This window comes from Natrix helvetica (genome assembly GCF_964273705.1).
Source record: "Natrix helvetica genome assembly, chromosome: 3".
Classification (NCBI taxonomy): domain Eukaryota; kingdom Metazoa; phylum Chordata; class Lepidosauria; order Squamata; family Natricidae; genus Natrix; species Natrix helvetica.
The window spans coordinates 52967722-52988590 of NC_138549.1; the positions used below are offsets into that span (position 1 = coordinate 52967722).

Genomic DNA, 20869 nt, shown 5'->3' on the forward strand with positions numbered 1-20869 from the left:
TAGCCTAATTTCATTTTTTTTAAGATTACTGATAGTGGGATCATCGCGATGATGAAGAGAAGAGGTGAAGGTGAATCACCCTGGAAAATTCCTTGCTTGATATTAACCATTCCATAGTTCTCATTCCCTACTGCCAACTCAGTTTTCCAGTAGAGTGGAGGGAGGGGTCACAGAAGGGTTATTACAGTCTGATTGGTCCATTTGACTGAGAGAAAACTTCTTAACCTTTGGCTTCTCCCGTTGGTTCCCAGTTTCCTCTCAGTCGGTCCAAGACTCAGGTTTGGTTCCTAGTAGGAGTGTTTATGGTTTTCTAGTTAGTCAGTGTATAATACTTGATCTTGGTAAATTTGGTATTTTAATTTGATTACCTGTAGAAAATTTATTTTTGTAGTGGGTCTACCTTGCAGGGCTGTTGTTTGCTGCCCTTTGAAGGCTGGGAGACTCAGTAGAGGGGGGGGCGCTGGCTTCCTCCCCCCGCCTCGAAGGTCGCTCCGGACTGATGCCTGGTGTCTCGGGCGTGCCGGGCGACCCTATGGCTATGCACATGTTTTTCAGAGAAAGTCGCAGCGCGCCGGGGCTTTTCAGCGCGAAAGCGACAGATCGCCTTCACTTTTGAATTCCTTGCAGTCCGGGGCCGGTTACAGCCCGCGGTGGCGGCGCGGGGCCGTTTTTTTCTTAAATTTGGAGGTCTCCTGGTGAGTAGGAGCTCCAGTGTCTTTCTTTGGTGCCGCTGGGGGCGGCGAGCGTGCAAACGGCCGCCCGCAGGCAGAGGAAGCTAAGGGCGAGGTCGGCGGCCATTTTTAGGCGCGCTTTTGCCAGGGACCGCCCAAAGAAGCCGGCAGCCATTTTGGATCACGTGTCTGGGCATTGCAGCACGGAGAGGCTGGATACAACGTGGCCGTGCAGTTTGTAGTCTACCGGAGGCCCGGAGCAGGCGATTCCCACCAGCTGAAGGGCTGTTCCTGTTTCAAAATTCATTTGGTGCACGTGAGTGGGGCAATGGCTGATAGAACAGAGGCTCAGCAGGCCTTGCCGTCTCAGGCAGGCGATGATAAGGCTGAACCCACTCCCCCTGTTAGGCCTCGGGCTTCTAGGCCTTCGGCAGAGGACAGACCTTCCAGAGCTCTGCAAAGGGATGAGCTCAGGCGATCCAGGGCTATAGAGAAGGTAATCGAAAGGGCTGAGAAAAGACAGGCCCGGGATCCTGGGCCTAGATCCAGATCTCCACGCCCTGTGGCTTCCTGCCCTTCCCCACCTGTGGCCAGGGGGTTCAGCCCTTCTTCTTCTTCCTCTGCTTCCTCATGCAGATCTGATAGGAGTCAGCAGCGGGGGGGCCCTCGCTCTCCTTCTGTTTCCCTGGGGACTAGAGAGGCAGATAGGGGGGACCCGTTGGAAGGTACCTCTGCAGGTCATGTTAGGGGTAGGAAATCCAGCAGGGCCGATGTGGCACCAGACTATGATACTGAAGGTGATGAGGAGGATCTAGAACACCTCCCTGAGAATCTCAAAAGGCTTATTTCTGCAGCCATCTCTAGGGGCATTTCTCAAAGGGACAGGCCCTACCACCACAGTCGAGTTACTCCCTTTAGTAGGTCCAGATCTAGGGCTTCCTCTCCTTCCCTCATGAGTGAGGTTTCCTCTAGGGGGGAAGCACGGAGGGATGATTGGGGGTTCTCTGAGGAGGAAGATGCGGCCCCTGAGCCGCCTCGCTCTTCCAACCTTTTCCTCCAGGCCATGTTCAAACCATTACTCAAGAAGGCTAGGAGGACCACCAAGGTGGGCATGGGGGACCCCACGGTCCCACCGCCCACGGATCCAGACATGGTCATGTTCTCAGCGACGGCCACTAATAAAGAGGAGATTCCTGCTCCTCCCCTTTTCTTAGAGGTGGCTACCAACCAATGGGTCCGTCCTTCCAATTTTTCTCCCCCAGGCAGCAACGACCGTCGCGCCTACAACATGGAAAAGTCTTTTGTGCAGGCTATTCAGCTTCCAGCTATAGATCAGCCCACAGCAGCCCTAGTCTCCTCTTCCCCAGTGGTCTCGGGGGATGCGGCAGACAAACTTAAGCCAGAGGATAAGAGGGCGGAGCTCACCTTACGTAAGAATTACAAGGCCTCAGCATGGGCGGTGCGGGCGGCAGCTGCCGCCTCGTACTTTAACCAAACTACGGTCATGTGGCTCCGCCAGCTTCAGGATCGCATTCCGATCCAAGATGAGCGGGTTCACCAGGATTTAGCTAAGATTATGGCAGCGTGTCAGTATTCGGCTAATTTGACCCTAGACGCTGTTAGGTTCGGTTCTAGTGCCTTGGCCACCTCTGTGGCCTCCCGTCGGCTCCTGTGGCTCAGGAACTGGCAGATGGATTATAAAGCCAAGTGGGACCTGGTGGCCGCCCCCTTTGCAGGTCCAAATTTGTTCGGGGCTTCCTTAGACCCGATTTTGGTGGAGAACAAAGATAAAAATAAGGTTATGCCTACATCCACCAAGAAGGCGGAGTCCCGTAGTCATCCCTATCGCAGGACCCAGTTCAAATCCTATGACAGGGATCAGGATCAGCGTTACCAACCATACAGGCAGGACAGGCAGTTCAATAGGCAGAACTTTCAAGATCGTTCTAGGTATCAGCCGCAGTCCAAGCGGCCCTTTCGAGGGGGGGGCGGCTGTCCCTTCCGCAGGGGGAAATGACTCGAACCCAAGTCATCCCATCGGAGGCCGCCTGGCGCTGTATGCGGACAAGTGGGATCAGATCACATCAGACGGTTGGGTCAGGGCGACCGTTCGCCACGGCCTAAGGTTAGAGTTCCTCTCCAAACCCCCGAGCTTTTTCAAGGTCTTCTCTCCGGCTCGGGACACGGGACGCCGGCATCTCATGGACCTCGCTGTCGCCCATCTCCTAGACATCAGGGCGGTGGAGGTAGTTCCGGGGCCGGAGAGGGGTCAGGGCTGCTACTCCCATCTGTTCGTGGTCCCAAAATCCTCAGGGGGTTGGAGGGCGATCCTCAACCTGAAACGTCTCAACCGCTACCTAGTCTACAGGCGGTTCAAGATGGCGTCCCTGAAATCAATCCTGCAGGGCATTCGGAAGGGGGATTACATGGCCTCGGTAGACTTGACGGAGGCCTACCTCCACATCCCCATTCTCCAGTCTCACCGGCGCTATCTCAGGTTTTCTCACCAGGGCAGGCATTACCAGTACCGGGCCCTCCCGTTTGGTCTGGCCTCAGCGCCACGGACGTTCACCAAGGTCCTGGCAGCACTGGCGGCTTACCTACGGTCCATTCCGGTGAGACTTCAGTGCTACTTGGACGACGTCCTGGTCCAGGCGCAGTCCCTCCCCAGAGCCACGTCGGATCTTCGGCTGACGATCCGTTGGCTCCAGGAGCTAGGGTTTTCAGTGAACTTTCCCAAGAGCCACCTGTCCCCGTCCAAACAGATCCTCCACTTAGGGACAGTGATAAACTCCGAGTCAGGGAGGGTTCGCCTATCCCCAGACCGCTTGACCAGCCTACGTCAACTGGTCTCCTCCGTAAGAAAAAGAAGGTCTGTTTCCATCCTGACCTTGTCTCAACTCCTGGGGAAGATGGTCTCTTGTATAGGGATAGTGCCCTGGGCCTGGCTCCACCTGCGACCTCTCCAGTGGGCCTTGATTCCAGTCCAGAGAAGGATGATGAGCAACTCCTTGCGGCCAGTTCCTCTACCAGCGGAGGTGAGGCTCTCTCTCCAGTGGTGGATGTCCCCGGCGCTGCAACAGGGGGCTTGCTTTTGGGAGCCCGAGAGAGTCACCGTGACGACGGATGCCAGCCTCTTCGGCTGGGGGACCGTGATGGACTCCGACATGACCCAGGGACGTTGGTCTGCCTCGGATCTCCGCCACAACATCAATTGGCTGGAGCTGAAGGCCGCGAGACTTGCCCTCAGGACTTTTCGTCATCACCTGCGGGGGCGCCATGTCCTCCTGCTCACGGACAATGTGGCGACAAAGGCCCATGTCAATCGCCAGGGGGGCACTCACTCCCGTTCCCTTTGGCGAGAGGTGCAGGCGTTGGGCTTGTGGGCAGAGAGACACTTGGCTTCGATAGTAGCGGAGCACATCTCGGGGGTGTCCAATCTTCAAGCGGATTGGCTGAGTCGCACGACCCTAGACGACGGCGAGTGGCAACTGGGGTCGGAGTTGTTTCTGAAGATATGCAGCAGATTCGGCACGCCCCTGGTGGACCTGTTCGCCTCCCCCGACAACGCCCAGCTGCCGCGTTTCTTCACCCGTTTCCAGTCCCCGTCAGCGGAAGGAGCGGATGCCCTCAGGAGCCGGTGGCCCCCGGGCCTTCTTTATGCCTTTCCTCCCCTTCCCCTTGTTCCCCGTACGATCAGGAAGGTAGTCACAGAGAGGGCTCTCGTTATCCTGTTAGCCCCGTACTGGCCGAGGAGACCATGGTTCGCAGACCTGGTCCAGCTGTCGGTAGCGGACCCCTGGAGGATTCCCCCAGGGGAGGTCGTTCTGAGTCAAGGGCCGTTGCATCACCCAGGGCCTCAGTGGCTTCATCTGACCGCCTGGCTATTGAACGGGGGATCCTGAGGGGGAGGAGACTATCGTCGGGAGTTATAGCCACCTTAGAGGCGTCCAGGAGGCCGTCTACGGTTAGGATTTACAATGCCACTTGGAGGGCGTTTGCAAAGTGGTGTATTCCGTTGGGGTTGGATCCCTCTAGGGCTACCGTCCCAGACGTATTGGAGTTCCTTCAGAAGGGGTTAGAGGACGGTCTGTCGCATAATACACTCCGGCGACAGGTGGCGGCTTTGGCCACCATTCTGGGGGGGGAGGGTTCCCCCACCCTTTCTCGTTCTCCCTTGATTAAGCGTTTTCTTAAAGGGGCGGCCAACATTCGCCCACCCCCGGTTCATAGGTTCCCGACCTGGGACCTCACTCTGGTCCTCAAGGCTCTGACAGGCTCCCCCTTCGAACCTCTTAGGATGGTGCACATGCGTCTTCTCACCCTTAAGGTGGTGTTTTTAGTGGCCATTACATCGGCCAGGTGCATTTCAGAATTGGGGGCTCTTTCTTCTCGCAGTGATCTGTGTATAATCCACCAGGACAGGGTTGTCCTGCGTTTGGACCCTTCGTTTATTCCGAAGGTGAATTCTCAATTTCACAGGGCCCAAGAGATTGTGCTTCCAAATTTTTGTCCAAATCCTGCAAGGGAGCAGGAGTTCGTGTGGCATAGGCTGGACGTCCGCCGCGCCGTCCGCATATACCTGAAACGGACAGAGGGCATTAGGAGGACCGAGGCGTTGTTCGTCTCTTTTCAGCCGGGCTCGTTGGGACGTAAGGTGTCCTCTTCCACTATCGGGAGATGGATTAGGTTGGCCATAGTTGAGGCCTACAGTGCTTCTGGGAAGATTCCCCCGTCAGGTATCACTGCCCACTCTACCCGCAGTGCCGCTACCACTGCGGCCTGGGCTACCAGAGCACCTTTCGAGGATATTTGCAGGGCAGCCACTTGGGCCTCTCCTACGCCTTTCGTTAGGCACTACCGTTTGGACGCGTATGCCTCGGCTGAGGCATCCTTTGGGCGGCGGGTCCTCCAGAGGGTGGTGGCTGATCTTTCACCTGGGACCCAGTCTACCCGCCCGGGGACGTAGCTTGGGTATGTCCCTTCTGTGACCCCTCCCTCCACTCTACTGGAAAAAGAACGTTGGTCTTACCTGAACGTTTTTTTCAGGAGATGTGGAGGGAGGGGTCACATTCCCGCCCTAGTTAGATAGACAGGGTCCGGGAGGTGTAGGATCGGGTGGCCCCGGGGGGGCTTTCCCTTGTCTTTGTTTGTTGTTACAGATGCATGCAACGACATCGCGGAAACTGGGAACCAACGGGAGAAGCCAAAGGTTAAGAAGTTTTCTCTCAGTCAAATGGACCAATCAGGCTGTAATAACCCTTCTGTGACCCCTCCCTCCACATCTCCTGAAAAAAACGTTCAGGTAAGACCAACGTTCTTTCTCCATTGTTTCATCGCCTTTTCAGTGAAGGATGTAATATTTTTACTAATGCCAGTTGTTTCTAAGCATTTTATGATCCAACTATGTGGCAATGAGTCGAATGCTTTTTTATAATCAATCCAGACCATATTCAAGTTCGTTTTTCTTTTCTTACAATTTTCTAATATCATTTTATCAATTAGGAGCTGATCTTTTGTGCCCCTACTCCTTCTTTTGTTGCCTTTTTGCTCTACTGGCAAGATGTTGTTTGTTTCCAAATAATCCATAATGTTATCTGCAATAATGCCTGTGAGTAATTTAAAGATTGTTGGCAAGCATGTTATTGGTCTGTAGTTTTCAGGTATTGTTCCTTTGGTTGCATCTTTCTGAATCAAGTATGTTTTTCCAGTTGTCAACCATTCATCAATTTGACCATTTTGAAAAATTTCATTCAGTTGCCTGGCCAACATTGCATGTAAACTGGTCAGATATTTGAGCCAGAAACCATGTAATTGGTCATTTCCAGGTGATGTCCAATTTTTACTTTTTTTACTCGATTTTTGACCATCTCAGTTGTTATTTCTAATACTTGCATTTGTTTGTTACCAATGCTTTCCTCAAAGTCATGTATCCACTTCGCTTCCTTATTGTAGTCCTTTGCATTTTCCCACAATTCTTTCCGTCGTCGTTGTTGTTATTATTATTATTATTATTATTATTATTATTATTATTATTATTATTATTATACCAAAGTAATGAATATTGTTGTAAATACTTTGATTATTATTTCCTAAAACTATTTATACCCAGAGAACACAGTTATATGTTATACTATATGTGTGTGTGTGTGTGTGTGTGTATGTGTATGTATGTATGTATGTATGTATGTATACACATAGTGTGTGTGTGTGTGTGTGTGTGTGTGTGTGTGTGTATTGTGTCACAACCCCTGGTATGCCCAAATATGGGAGGGAACACACTGCTTCCCTTTTCTATCTTTCGGCTCACTCCAGGAGACCATCCAGGCCGAAAACCATATTTTAATGTTGCCTTTGTTACATTTGTGTTGTATTTGTGCTGATAAATAAATAAAGGGAGACTAGTATAGATCTATTTCAAGGTATGTAGCTCTCATCAGCTAGCCATATCCTTACTGGGATTTAAACCTGGGCTGTATTACATATTAGGCAGATGTATTAGCCACTAAGCCACAGGCTCTCCTCCTTTATCAGCTAAGCCAGGGAAATAGGTATGTATTGTATCACAACCCCCGGTATGCCCAAATGGTGGCTAATACATCTGCCTAATATGTAATACAGCCCAGGTTCAAATCCCAGTAAGGGTATGCTAACTGATGAGAGCTAAATAGCTTGAAATAGATCTATACTAGTCTCCCTTTATTTATTTATCAGCACAAATACAACGTGTGTGTGTGTTTGTGTGTGTATGTGTCTTTATAAATATATATTTATAAAGAGAAAAGAAAAATAAGTATAGTAAAGCCATGGGAAATGGGGTGGGAAGGAATAAATGGAATCTGGAATGCTAGCAAAGCGGCCCAGTGACTGTGAAGACCCGGCGGAGCAAGATGGGGGTGGGAGTCGAGATAGGCAAGGGGCATGTTGCAGCGTCTCTGCAGTCAGTCATAAGGGCGAATGACGACTGCACGATGCGTAATCTTGGGACAAGGTTGTAAATACTTTTTTGGGGGGGGGGGTCGCTAATTTTGAATGGTTGCTAATTGAACTGTTGTAACTTGAGGAATACCTGTATTACATTATGAAAAGGGCCTCAAACAAAAAGTTTCCTAGTGACCAAACAGTTCTTTTTTCTTTATGTTGTAACAAAAAATAACTGTCCCAAAGGTGCTTTTTCAAGTGGCAAATGGACTTGCTAGGGTTTTTCTTCTTTTCTTTGAATACATTTCGGTTCTCATCCAAGAAGCTTCTTCAGCTCTGACTGGATGATGGAGAATGGAAGGTTTTATACTCCTTGCAGACAGTTGGTCATTTGCATTCTTTTAGTGTTTCATTAAGGTCACCTGGAGTGGTGCACATGAATGTGGAGCCTTCTTGGAACTATTGAAAGGATTGTGTTGTAGATTGGACATATCGTATTTTTCGGAGTATAAGACACACTGGAGTATAAGACGCACCAAGGTTTTGAAGAGGCAGTTTTTTTAAAAAAAGTAGGTAGGTAGATAGAGGGATAGAGAGGGAGAGAAAGAGAGAAATTCAGTAGGTAAGTAGGGAGAGAGAGAGAGTAGTTAAATAGGAAGGTAGATAAAGGGATAGAGAGAGAGAGAGAAATAGAAAGAGAGAAATTGTGTCGGTAGGTAGAAGAATAGTGAGAGAAATAGAAAGAGAGAGAGAGAGAGAAATACAGTAGATAGGGAGAGAGAGAAAGTAGGTAGGTTGGTAGGTAGGGATAGAGAGAGAAATAGAGAGAGAGAGAGAAATACAGTAGATAGGTAGTGAGAGAGAGAGTAGTTAGGTAGGTCGATAAAGGGATAGAGAGAGAGAAATAACGAGAGAGAGAGAAATATAGTAGGTAGGTAGGGAGAGAGTGAGAGTGTAGGTAGGTAGGTAGGTAGAGGGATAGAGAGACAGAGACTTTACTTTATTTCGTATTTCTAGACCGCCACCTCTCCCAAAAGGGACTCGGGGCGGTGTACAGTCAGGCTAAAACACAAATAGGATGCATATATATAAATACATAAATACATAAATACATAAATGGAGGAGGCTATATAAAACTGTACCTTCAAGTAAAGTATTAAAAGCAGTATTTAAAAACAACCCCTAAAAATACCCCAAAAAATTGAATTTAAAATAATTACCCATGAAATTCCCCAATTAAATATCTGCCAGGAGGTAAGATAAAACTATAAGTGGGCCAGGCCGGCTAATCGAAACAGGTGAGTCTTTAGTTTTTGTCGGAAGGAGCGGAAGTCGGTGGTAGTTCTGATGTCGGGGGGGAGGTCATTCCAGAGGGTTGGGCCCATCACAGAGAAGGCTCTACTCCTAGGCGCCGCCCGTTGGCATTGCTTGGTGGACGGCACCCGGAGGAGTCCCTCCCTGTGAGAGCGAATTGGTCGCAGGGATGTGTGCAGTAGGATGCGATCCCGCAGGTAGCCAGGTCCTGTGCCATGGAGCGCTTTAAAGATGGTGATCAACACCTTGAAACGCACCCGAAAAACCACAGGCAGCCAGTGCAGCTCGCGCAGGAGGGGTGTAATGTGGGAGTACCTGGAACTCCCCGTGATGGCCCGCGCGGCTGCATTCTGAACTAGCTGTAGTCTTCGGGCGCGTCCCAGGGGAAGCCCCATGTAGAGGGCATTGCAGTAGTCCAGACGAGACGTCACCAGCGCATGAGTGACCGTGCGTAGGGCATCCCGGTCCAGTAGGGGGCGCAATTGGTGCACCAGGCGAACCTGGTGGAACGCCCCCCTTGCCACGGCTGCCACATGGTCGTCCATCGACAGCCGGGCATCTAGGAGGACGCCCAAATTGCGTGCCCGTTCCACAGGGGGCAATTGCTCGCCCCCTATGGCCAGTGATGGTGTCAACTGGTTGAACCGAGGTGCCGGTAACCACAGCCACTCAGTCTTGGAGGGGTTGAGCTTGAGTCTGTTGTCCCCCATCCAGACCCTGACGGCTTCTAAACACCGGGACATCATTTTGACAGCCTCGTTGTGGTGGTTTGGGGTGGAAGTGTACAGCTGAGTATCATCATCGTACAGATGATATTCGACCCCAAAACCACGGATGATCTCCCCCAGTGGCTTCACATATGCGTTGAACAGAAGGGGCGAGAGGACCGACCCCTGTTGCACCCCACAGGTGAGTGGCCTCAGGGTCGACCTCTGCCCCCCTGCCAACACACATTGCGTCCGGTCGGAGAGGTAGGAGCCGAACCACCCCAAAACAGTGCCTCCAACTCCCATCCCCTCCAGCCGGCGCAATAGGATACCATGGTCGATGGTATCAAAAGCCGCTGACAGATCTAATAGGACCAGGATAGAGGAACAACCCCTATCTCTGGCCCTCCAGAGATCATCAACCAACGCGACCAAGGCCGTCTCTGTGCTGTGCCCGGGTCGGAAGCCGGACTGGCGTGGGTCTAGATATTCGGATTCGTCAAGGTGTCGCGGGAACTGCTGTGCCACCACATTCTCTACAACCTTCGCTAGGAAGGGAAGGTTGGAGACTGGACGATAATTAGCTAGCTCCATCGGGTCAAGGAAAGGCCTCTTGAGTAAGGGCCTCATCACCGCCTCTTTCAAGGCGGTTGCTAAGGACCCCTCACCCAATGAGGCGTTCACTAGGCCCAGGAGCCAGCCTCGTGTCACTTCCCAGGATGCCAGTACCAGCCAGGAGGGACACGGGTCCATTAAACATGTGGTGGGTAGCAGCCGTCCACGTAGCCTGTCCAAATCCTCGGGGGCAACAGAATCAAACTCCTCCCAGAATGGTCTCACAAGACTCACTGTTGACGGCTCCTCTGGTCCACTGAAGGGGGCTCATCCGCTCTGGATCTGAGCGATTTTGTCCTGCAGATATTCCCCAAACTCCTCTGCTCTGCCCTGCAAAGGGGCTTCCCGCGTCCTCTGTGATAAGAGGGAGCGGGTTACCCGAAACAGGGCGGCAGGGCGGTTATCGGCGGACCCAATAAGAGCGGCACAGTGTCTACGTTTGGCCGCTCTTAATGCCACAAGGTAGGTCCGTGAATAGGCTCTTACCTGTGTTCGATCAGATTCGGAGTGCGAGGACCTCCACCTGCTCTCTAGGCGTCTCCTATGGCGCTTCATCACTCTCAGGTCCTCGGTAAACCAAGGAGCCCGGGTGGGTCGTTGCCGTAGGAGAGGCCGCAAAGGCGCAACCCGGTCCAAGGCCCCAGCGGCCGCCCTGTTCCAGGCGGCTACTAGGTCCTCCGACCGAGAGCGGGTCAGGGCTACAGGAAGTGGCCCAAGCTCCGTCTGGAATCTATCCGGTTCCATCAGGCGCCTGGGGCGGTACCAACTTGGACAGTCTGCTTCCGCCTCCTCGCGGTGGGGGGTAGCGCCAGGGAAGTCCAGCCGGAGAGATGAGTGATCTGACCATGACAGGGGGGTAATGACCAAATCCCCTATTCCCAGATCACTCGTCCACTGCTCAGATACAAAAACAAGGTCCAGTGTGTGGCCACCCTCGTGTGTGGGGCCCTGAATTCATTGGGTCAGGTCCATGGCTGTCATGGAAGCCATGAACTCCCGAGCTACGTCGGATGCTTCCCCCGTCGATGGCAAGTTGAAATCCCCCATAACCACAAGTTTGGGGATCTCAACTGCCGTTTCTGAGATCAGCTCGAGGAGCTTGGGCAGGGCTGCTGATGCATAGCGAGGAGCCAAGTATACAATCAGCAGACCCCACTGCCTCCCTGTGCCCCATTTCACACCAAGGGACTCACACCCGGGTATCTGAGGTACAGTGAACTCCCTCGGCTCCAAGCCTTCCCGTATAACTACCGCCACCCCACCACCCTTACCCAGGGCCCGGGGCTGATGGAATGCACGGAAACCCGGTGGGCACATTTCTACGAGGGGTAAACCGCCCTCGTGGCCCAACCAGGTCTCCGTTATCCCTGCAAGGTCCAGCTCCCCCTCTGAGATCAACTCACTAATGAGGGGGGCCTTGTTGGTCACGGACCTTGCATTGCAAAGCATCAGCCTCAGGCCCTGGCTCTGTAGTTCCATGCCACCTAGGCTGCGGGGGTTGGTGCAAACGACCGGGTGTATCCAACAGCCACGGTCTCCCAACCGACCTTGCGATCTTCTCCTGTCCTCACATCCACCCCTCCCCGCGGCCGTTGTAATAGGGCAACCCTCTGTTGAGATGTCCTTTTCCCTCCCCCCCACCACACTCACTTCCCTCCTAGACTCACCTGTTCGCCTGGCACTGGCCCCCCTCCTGGCCTGATTAACCCACCCCCCCCACCCTGGAGCCCCCTAAAAAGGATAAAAACATTTCGTTAAAAATCCCCTTAGCTTCCGCTTCCTCCACCTCTCGGGGTTCACAAACCCGTCATCAAGGCGGGCCCTTGAAAGAGCCAAGGGCCATGCCTGCGAGAGAGGGGACTCCCGCAGGAGGAGCAGGTCTGACCTCAAATAAATGTTACTAAAAACACGGTGGAGTCAAGGTGCTGCAGATGGTGAATAGTCAGTCAGTGGGCCAGGGTCTCAGAAGAAGGTGGAAGGCAGTGCCCTGTTTGTACTTGGGTAAAGAGGGCGGAAAGTGACCGAATGTCCGAGTGGTGGAAAGGTGGCAAAGGGTGGGTGGCAGTCCTGGATGGTCCTAGGTGGGTGGGAGCTCATAGATGGTAATCTGAGGTCCTCAGTGGGTGGGGGCAGGCGTTCTTGGCCCGGACGCCGCTCCGGCCTGTCCATGGCCCTAATGCAGGGCTTCCGGCGGTCTCCGGTGTCCTGGGCCTCCCCCAGCCTCCATTCCACATCTTCCTGCTCACAGCTCTCATGGCTCTCACCCAAAATCCTGGTATTCCTGGCATCCATGGCGTTTCTTTCGGCGTCTCCTGCTGGCGCCGGCGGGCCTGAGGGCACAGGAACCGCCGGGGGATACCAAAGCCGCAGCGGAGCCCCCTGGCAGCGGCGTCGTTCCTCTCGCTGTTCTCGCTCTTCCCGCCGCCGCCGCCGCCCCCATCTGCGTCGCCATGCGCTGTCGCCATTGCCAGCCTCTCCCCGCTCCGCTCTCTGCTCCGCACTCCGCTCCGCCTTTTGCCTTTCCTCTGGCCTCCTGACCACCCTGGCGGACCAAAATAGGTCCAAGGCAAGCCAGGGTGGTCGTACAGTCTGATTCCCGGCCCTCAGTTGGAACGAGGGCCGGCCGTCGTTCCCGGCCTTAAGGGAGAAATAGAAAGAGAGAGAAAAATACAGTAGATAAGGAGAGAGAGAGAGTAGTTAGGTAGGTAGGTAAATAGATAAAGGGATAGAGAGAGAGAAATAGAGAGCAAGAGAAAGTAGGGAGGGAGGGAGAGGGAGAGTGTGTAGGTAGGGAGGGTAGGTAGAGGGAGAGAGAAATAGAGAGAGAGAGAGATAGAAATACAATAGATGGGTAGGTGTTTCTGCTGGCACAGTGTAATTCTCATCAATGTAATTCTCACCAATCAGTTAAAGAGCTTTCTAAAAGGGGGAAAAAGTTTTTGCACTCTGCAAACCTCCTATGCATGAATAGCCTTGGGGGGTTTGCAGAGTGCTCGGGGGGGGGCAAAAACAAGCAAAAAACTGCCCTTTTTGTGAAAACGGGCCCATTTTTTGTCATAAAAATTGCATGCATAGCCTTGTGGAGGCTTATAAAGTGCTGCTGGGCGCTAGGGGGGCCAAAACACGACCCGTTTTTTGCTCATTTCTGCCCTCCCCAACCCCCAGGAGGTCTCTGAAAGCCTCCATAAGGGTATGCACAGCCATTTAGATGAAGGGGCAGTGCTTTGGGAGGCAAAAAATGCTGTATTCTGTGTATAAGACGCACCCAGATTTTCAGCCTCTTTTTTGAGGAAAAAAGGTGCGTCTCATACTCTGAAAAATACGGTAGATGATGTTGTATCCTTCCCCCTCTGTTGAGAGAGGGCTGTTCAATAAGGCTGTTTGAAAAAGCACCTTTTGGACAACCATGACCTGGATGATTGAGAATCTCCACAGACATTTATGCAATTAACTGTAAGTCACTGGAAAATAAATATTTTGGAAGAAGCTTTTCTTTTATGGGTCATTCTGTGTTTGGTGATATGCATACCAGTCACATATTGATAAACCATGTCCTGCAGAAAGGAAAAATAATATTAATAGATAGGTGATAATATGCCATTCTAATTTGCGATGCATTCATTTTCATAAATATTTGGAAGATATGTAAGCTTTTCTCTTCGCTTTTTTATTTCTTTTTTTGTATAATCTATAATTTTTAGAATGAATGTGTCAGATATGGAAACAATATTTTGTGTTTTGTAAATTCAAACATCTGAAGTTTATTTTGTGCTAGGTATGTCTTACATTTTGTACCCTATGCAGTCATTAATTATAATTTAATTTTCTTTTCTAGATCTTAATGCATACTAAGGAGATGGTACAAAAGGTAATATAATTACATTTTATTTAAATATAAATTCTTAAATAGCATAAATTAAAAGAGTAGTCTAATATGAACTAAACACAAAGCATCTCTGGATATATAGTTTATAAATTTAATACTTATTGATGAATTATAGCTTCTTGATCCCAAAGTTCTATAAAGTAAATATGATCTAATCTCTCTGGAGATTCTCAGTCATCCAGGTCATGGTTGTCCCAAAGTTGTTTTTTTCAAGAGGCAACGGATTTTCTGGTTTTTCTTTGAAGAGGTTTCGCTTCTCATCTAAGCTTGAGAAGCGAAACGTCTTCAAAGGAAAACCAGAAAGTCCAGTTGCCTCTTGAAAAAAGCACCATTGTGACTCCGAAGACTGAGTTTCAGAATTAAAACTTAGTTGTAGTCTAATAGCTGCATATTCAAATGCAGCTATCTTTCAGCTTCACTTATTCTTTTGAAGACTTGGAACATACTTATTTTTCTTGCAATAGTTCAACAGATTGCTGCTGTTAGATCCAATAAAACTAGGGATCATGAAGTCTAGTTAAAAAAGGCCAACATAGAAACAAGCCACCAATTTTTTTCAGTATCTCACATCAATTTCTACCTACTCTGAGTTTTTTTCAAATGAGAGATTTTTAATAAGTACAATCATTTTGAATATTATTTTAAGTAACTTTCTTTCTCCTATCCCTCAGATGAATCTGGAAGTGATTTATGGTGATACAGATTCCATCATGATAAATACAAACCTTACCAAACTGGAAGAAGTATTTAAACTGGGAAACAAGGTAAAATCTATTTTTTAATTAACTTTTTTATTTATTTTTGTTACATAATAAAAATTATTTTGTGAACAGTGTTGTCCGAATTCCCCCTTTAACATTCCCACCAAAAGACATAATTCATTTTATATTATATTTCCATTATTTCCAATTTTAGCCATATTTTCTTCTCCTATTTTCCAATTTCTAGTTCTTAACATGTACAAACATATAGTTTTTTTCCTCTTTAAAAATAAACAATTTATCATTTCTTTTCCATCTATTTTTCATGAACAATATGAATCTTCAAGTTTCAAATTTCAAGTTTTATATAATCAAGATAACATTATTATTTATCAGCTTTAAGGTTCTTAATATAATTCCCATACATTCTAATTAAAACATATTTTTACCTTGTTAATCTTTCTTTCCACTGGATCATATCATTCTACTATTCTCCTATTTCTAAATTTTCTTTTCTCTTTTCCCTTTTTTATATCTTATATATATATGTCTTATATCTTTTCTTTTGTATTTTCCTTCTCACTTTTCGATAGATTTTTTGAGTATCTCTCCCCCAAGTTTCTCTTTCCCATCTCCTTTTATTTCTCTCTTTATTTTTGGCTAGTTTCTTTTTTGGATGCCCTTTTTTCTTCTTTGCTCTCTTTGTGCCTTTACCCCATTGAGTTTTATTTTCCATTTCTACCTTGTTAATTCCTTGTTCATTTACATTGATTGTCTGTCCCCCCCCCCCCGTCTCCACTTTCAACAATTTTTCTAGTTCCTTTTCTACCTCTTTGTTACCTTTTAATGTTGCTCGTGCACTTTTTAACATTTCCAACAGCTCTTCTAACATCCCACCCTCCATGATCAAATTTAATAAACTTTTAACATTTTTATATTTTACCACAATTAATTTAGTCATTTTTCTTAGTTCTTCTCTTTGATATCAGATCTCAAGATAATCCAATGCTTTTCCAAAGTCGAAATTTCTATATTTTCTTCCAGTGTAAACAAAATAAAATCAAGTAAAAAGACAGACCACACCCTTCTTCTATTCCTTTGTTGCAAGATGGTATTATGTCTCCTCTCTCCCATAGGTGGCTTTTATTGTTCCTTATGTAATCAGATCACTAATTTGTCAAATCTTGTCAGTAGTCGAATCAAAAGTTCAAAGTCCATATTCCAATTTTCCTGATCTCACCCCCTTTTTTTTAGCTTAGGTTTTTCCGGTGAGAGAGTACTGATCTCAGTACTCTCTCACTGCTAGCTTTCCCCTCCTTTCTTTCCGTCCTTCGTATTCCGAGTGACATTTAGGTGCTAGCTTAGCTTCGGAAAATTTTTAAGCTCCAAAATTTATTTCTCTTACTCTTATATTGGCCAATCTTCCTTCGGATCAAACACTTCATCTGCTTCTCCACACCTGCACAAAGCTTGTTCCAGATGCCCCGTCTCCAGAGCAGTCATACAAAGATGGCTCTCCTTGTGCCCCGTCCCTTCAGGACGGTTCCAATCCACAAAGGATCTCTCGACAACAGCTTGCCAGCTGGGTTTTCATGTAGCTTGGCAGAGCTCACTATTTCCCCAGCTGTTCTCGACGGGATGCTCTAGCCCCTCCTCCGAAACAAGGTAAAACCTAGCACTGCAAACTTTCTAAGTGATTTATATGAAAGTGCTTCTGTGTACCAACTATATTACCAGTTTTTCTGAAGAGGTTATGGTCTGGCATCAGCCTATGGTCTGGCATCAGCCTATCTTTCTGGACCTTTGCATAGGGATGAGCAAGGTATTATTATTATGGCCTGTTGCACAGTCAGCCAGATATTCAGACTGGATTTGTCATTTCTCCATAATGTTAAGGGAGGATCAGCCAGGATTGGGTGTTGCTCTCCTCTTCTGCCTGGAGACTGAGTCTGTTATCTTGGTGACACCCCTGCCACTGGTTCCTTCCCAGTTTTGGCTCAGTCTCTGGCCAGTCGAGACACATAGAGTTTTCTGGCTATGACTAACGTTTTTTTTCCACAGGAACTTTGACAGGAAATTTTTTTTTTGCTTTTCGCTAATATTGCAAAGGCAATTCGGATGGCTAACCGATTCAGGTTAGTCGCCTATTCGGCTAGTTTGTCAAGGTACCTGCTATTTTTGTGAAGCAGCGGAGGGGGTTAGATTTCAAACTGGTTCTTTTAAATCGAGCTGAAGCCCCGGCAACACTGCCTCACAGTGGGTGGCTGTCTGGCTCAACCGGACACTCCGTGGCTGGCTCATGGCTCAGGCACGGCTGCTTTGACATCGCAGTAGCGGGGAGACTCTCTGGCTGTCCGGTTCGATTGGACACTCTGCGGGCAGTTCGCTTTGAAATTACAGCAGCAGCTCTGGTCTATTGTGGACCGCCCTGCCAGTCAGAGTGCTGGCTACGGCAGCTTCCCAGCCACCAGCCGGTCTATAGCCTCCGGAACTGCGCAGGAAAGTTAAGGATGATCCTAATCTCCCCTCAGTCAGTGGATGAAGCTCCTTCAGCCAAAGAACGGCTGTCACAGGAGTTCGAGGTAAGAGCCCACCAGTTTCTATAACAGCTCCAGACCTCCAAGGTGGCAGAAAAAGACGCCAAACAGAGGCAAAAGTCTTTGGAAAGAGAGATGGCCAAAACTGAAAGGGCGGTTAGACTCCAAAGACCCGGCAGTCCTCCTTGACAGGAGGGGTTTCTTCCCGCCCTTTTGAAGAGCGACAGTTAAAGGCTTGTGATGCTGCAAGTCTCTTGCAACCAGCCTGCTCCCTCTCTTGGTCACCAGAATGAGCTAGAGAGCTTCTTTCTCCCAGGCAAAGGGAAGCCTTTGACAGTTCTGAGGCTTTTGTTACAGCTGCTCCCATCCATCCTATCTCAGTGATGGGGAGTCAGGGCCCTTCCTCGGACACTACGCCCATTCCAGAGGCAACCTTTACTCCCACTGCAACGGGACTATCTCCAGGGGAAGATCAGGGCCAGAATTATCTGACCATCTTTCCAGGCTCATTGCATGAGCAGTAACCCAGGGCTTCACAGCAACCCTACAATAGGGGTACCAGCCTGCACAAACTGTGCCAATTTATCAGCCTCAGAGGTTGGCTTCTGTCTCAGTGAAATTCCCTTCACAGGCATTTTCCCAACCTCCATTAATTCAGAGTGAGGATTCCTCTGGGGAAGAGAATCAGGGTTTTGCCCTCTCTAATGATGAAGAGGTGACTTCGGATCATTTTCCCTTCAATGGACTTTTCTGACCAGGCATCTTCAAGACCTTGTTACACAAGGCCAAAACAACTACTAACTTGGGAACTGGTTCGGTGGCAGAAAGTTCTCCTGAACCAAGGGATGCAGGACATTTGCTTTTTGTTTTTTCACAAAAACAGGGCTGTTTTTTTCAATAAAAGGCATGCATAGGCTCTGGGAGGCTTGTAGAGTGCTCATGGAGCTGGGTGGGGGGCACAAATGGCCCGTTTTCTTTTGTGAAAACAGGCCCTTTTTGCAAAAAACCCAGCATGTATAGGCTTTGGGAGGCTTGTAGAGTGCTCCTGGGGCTGCCCCTCCCGCAAAAAACGAGCAATAAATGGCCCATTTTTTGCTTATTTTTGCCCTCCCCAGCCCCCAGGAGCACTTTGCAGGCCTCCCAAACCCACTGTACGTTAATTTTTGTGAAAAACGGGCCAAAAATGCTGTATTCAGTGTATAATCTAGATGAACCCAGATTTTCACCCTCTTTTTTGGGGGGGGGGAGGGGAAAGGTGTATCTTATACTCCGAAAAATACGGTATTTGGAGAGCCTTGGATCCCCTTCTGGTGGAGACCAAGGGAAAGGTCCTGCCTTCCCTCTACCGGAGACCACTGTTCCCTCTAAGGTGCGCGCCTGCGCGGCCGCGCACATGCCTGGAATACGCCGCGCAGTAGTTTCTAACTGCCACGCAGCGTCGCGTATTTGCTGTGGACACACGGACTACAGAGCAGCTAGGGAATCACATCACAATCGAAACACTCTCTAGCCAGCTCCAGCTAAACGCAGTACATTGCTGCCTGACTTCAGGATTCTCCTTAATCAGTGTAGGTCAAAAATAAAAAAGGGAAAGGGGCACTTAAAGGTTCAAAACAAGCGCCCCTTTCCCTTTTTTCTTTTCGACCCACAATGATTAGGGAGGATCCTGAAGTCGGGCGGGGATGAGAAGCGAGGAGGCAGAAAAAGATACTGAGGCCAAGGAGCTTCCCCCCCGCCCCCTCTCAGCAAAAATCTAACCGGGGAGCCAGGCGGGCAGTAGCAAATTAGCTGATCATGCCGCGTGGGCAGTACGATCACGCGGCGTGATCGGCTAATTTGCTACTGCCCGCCCGGCTCCCCTGTTAGATTTTTGCTGGGAGGGGGCGGGGGGAAGTTCCTTGGCCTCCGTCTCTTTTTCTGCCTCCTCGCTTCTCAGCCCCGCCTGACTTCAGGATCCTCCCTAATCATTGTGGGTTGAAAAGAAAAAAGGGAAAGTGGCGCTTAAAGGTTCAAAATATTGGAGCAAAATATCACCTCAGAGGCAACAGTTCTTATGGGGAATTAGGTCAGAGAGCCCTGGAGTTTCACTGCCCCACCCGGTCAGACCTCGCTTTCTGCGCGTGCCGCGTGATCAGCTAATTTGCTACTGCCCGGTTCCCTGATAAGATTTTTGCGGGGGGAGGGGAGAAGCTCCTTGGCCTCCGTCTCTTTTTCTCCCTCCTCGCTTCTTGGGGCTCCAATGGACCAATGGGGGAGCAAGGCCCGCCCAGCGCCAGGCTTTGGGCTAACACAGGGGTCTGCAAAGTTTGCTGTTTTAAGACTGGTGGACTTCAACTCTCAGAATTCTGGAAATTGAACTCCACCAGTCTTAAGAGCCAATTTTGCAGATCCCTAGGCTAATATGATTGATGCCCTTGAGTCGGAAAGAGGCGAGAGAGAGCCCGGTCACATGACATGACATCACACTTTGTGACCACATTGCTGAGTAATAAAAATTCCAGTCCCACGTTGTAATGTTAAATCATTTGGAACAAATTAAAATCACTACTTTATAAACTAAAGGAAGGTATTTTTTTTCTCTTATTTGTTATGGTAGAGCCATTTAAACAATCTATTTAATTTGCAAATAGTATGGAGTTTAGAAATTTTTTAGAATTAAAATCTTAACTACAATATAAGTACTTTAAAGTCATCCACACAGTTCACTGGGTTGTAGGAGGAGTAAGATTTGAAAAAAGTGTGGTTAAAATATTTTTCACTTCATTTTTTTAGAGTTTTGGATAATGCAATTTCCTATTCTGTTTAGCTATTCATTACTTTTTCCAATAGCAAGCAACTTCTGTGTGAGCAATCATGAAAAACAATAAGATTTTATGAGTCAAATTATTTTTTCATATTAAAAATAATAAAATTTAATGTATTGCCATTAGTTTTGCAGTAGTAGTAGGTTACTGAAACCACCCTTATAGAGAGGAACAAATTCCCACAAATTTTTAAACAATCAGCAAGCATTGTTGAACATGCAGGCAATAAATCCTTGAGTTTACAAATTAATGATGGAAGAAAACTCTTAGATGTGAATGAGACTTTATGAATGGGGATTTTCATAATTTTACTCATTTAAAATAGCAAATTGCATATAATACATTCACAAAAGCATACAGTGTATAGACAACTTTTGCAATTGAATGTGAACTCATTAAAATGAAGTATATCAAGTGAAATTCATTAAAATGAAATATACTGGTATTAAGTGCAATTTATATATTCATTTCAAAGCTGTTTTTTATTTAATCCAAAATGAATTTGAAAAGATAATTATAATAACCCTATAGGTACATCAGTCAGTGTGGATGTCGAAATGTAAAGCTGGAGTAAACTTCGTTATGAAGAAAAAGTGCAGCTTGAAGTTTAAACAAGAATGGTTGGGAGAGTTAGTAGAGACTGAACTGCCAACTTCATCTAAAAAACAATTAACAAAACTGGGTGACATCTTCACATATCATGAAAATAGTGA

General features: G+C 48.4%; 1 protein-coding gene across 2 annotated transcripts in view; it reads left to right on the forward strand.

The window, feature by feature from the left end:
- POLA1 (DNA polymerase alpha 1, catalytic subunit) overlaps positions 1-20869 on the forward strand; it is a 511093-nt gene that overhangs the window by 169365 nt on the left and 320859 nt on the right. For both annotated transcript variants that reach the window (XM_081949269.1, XM_081949270.1), the window contains exons 27-28: positions 14064-14096; positions 14786-14878. In XM_081949269.1, the coding sequence (XP_081805395.1) occupies positions 14064-14096; positions 14786-14878 (126 nt within the window). The remainder of the gene's footprint in view (positions 1-14063; positions 14097-14785; positions 14879-20869) is intronic.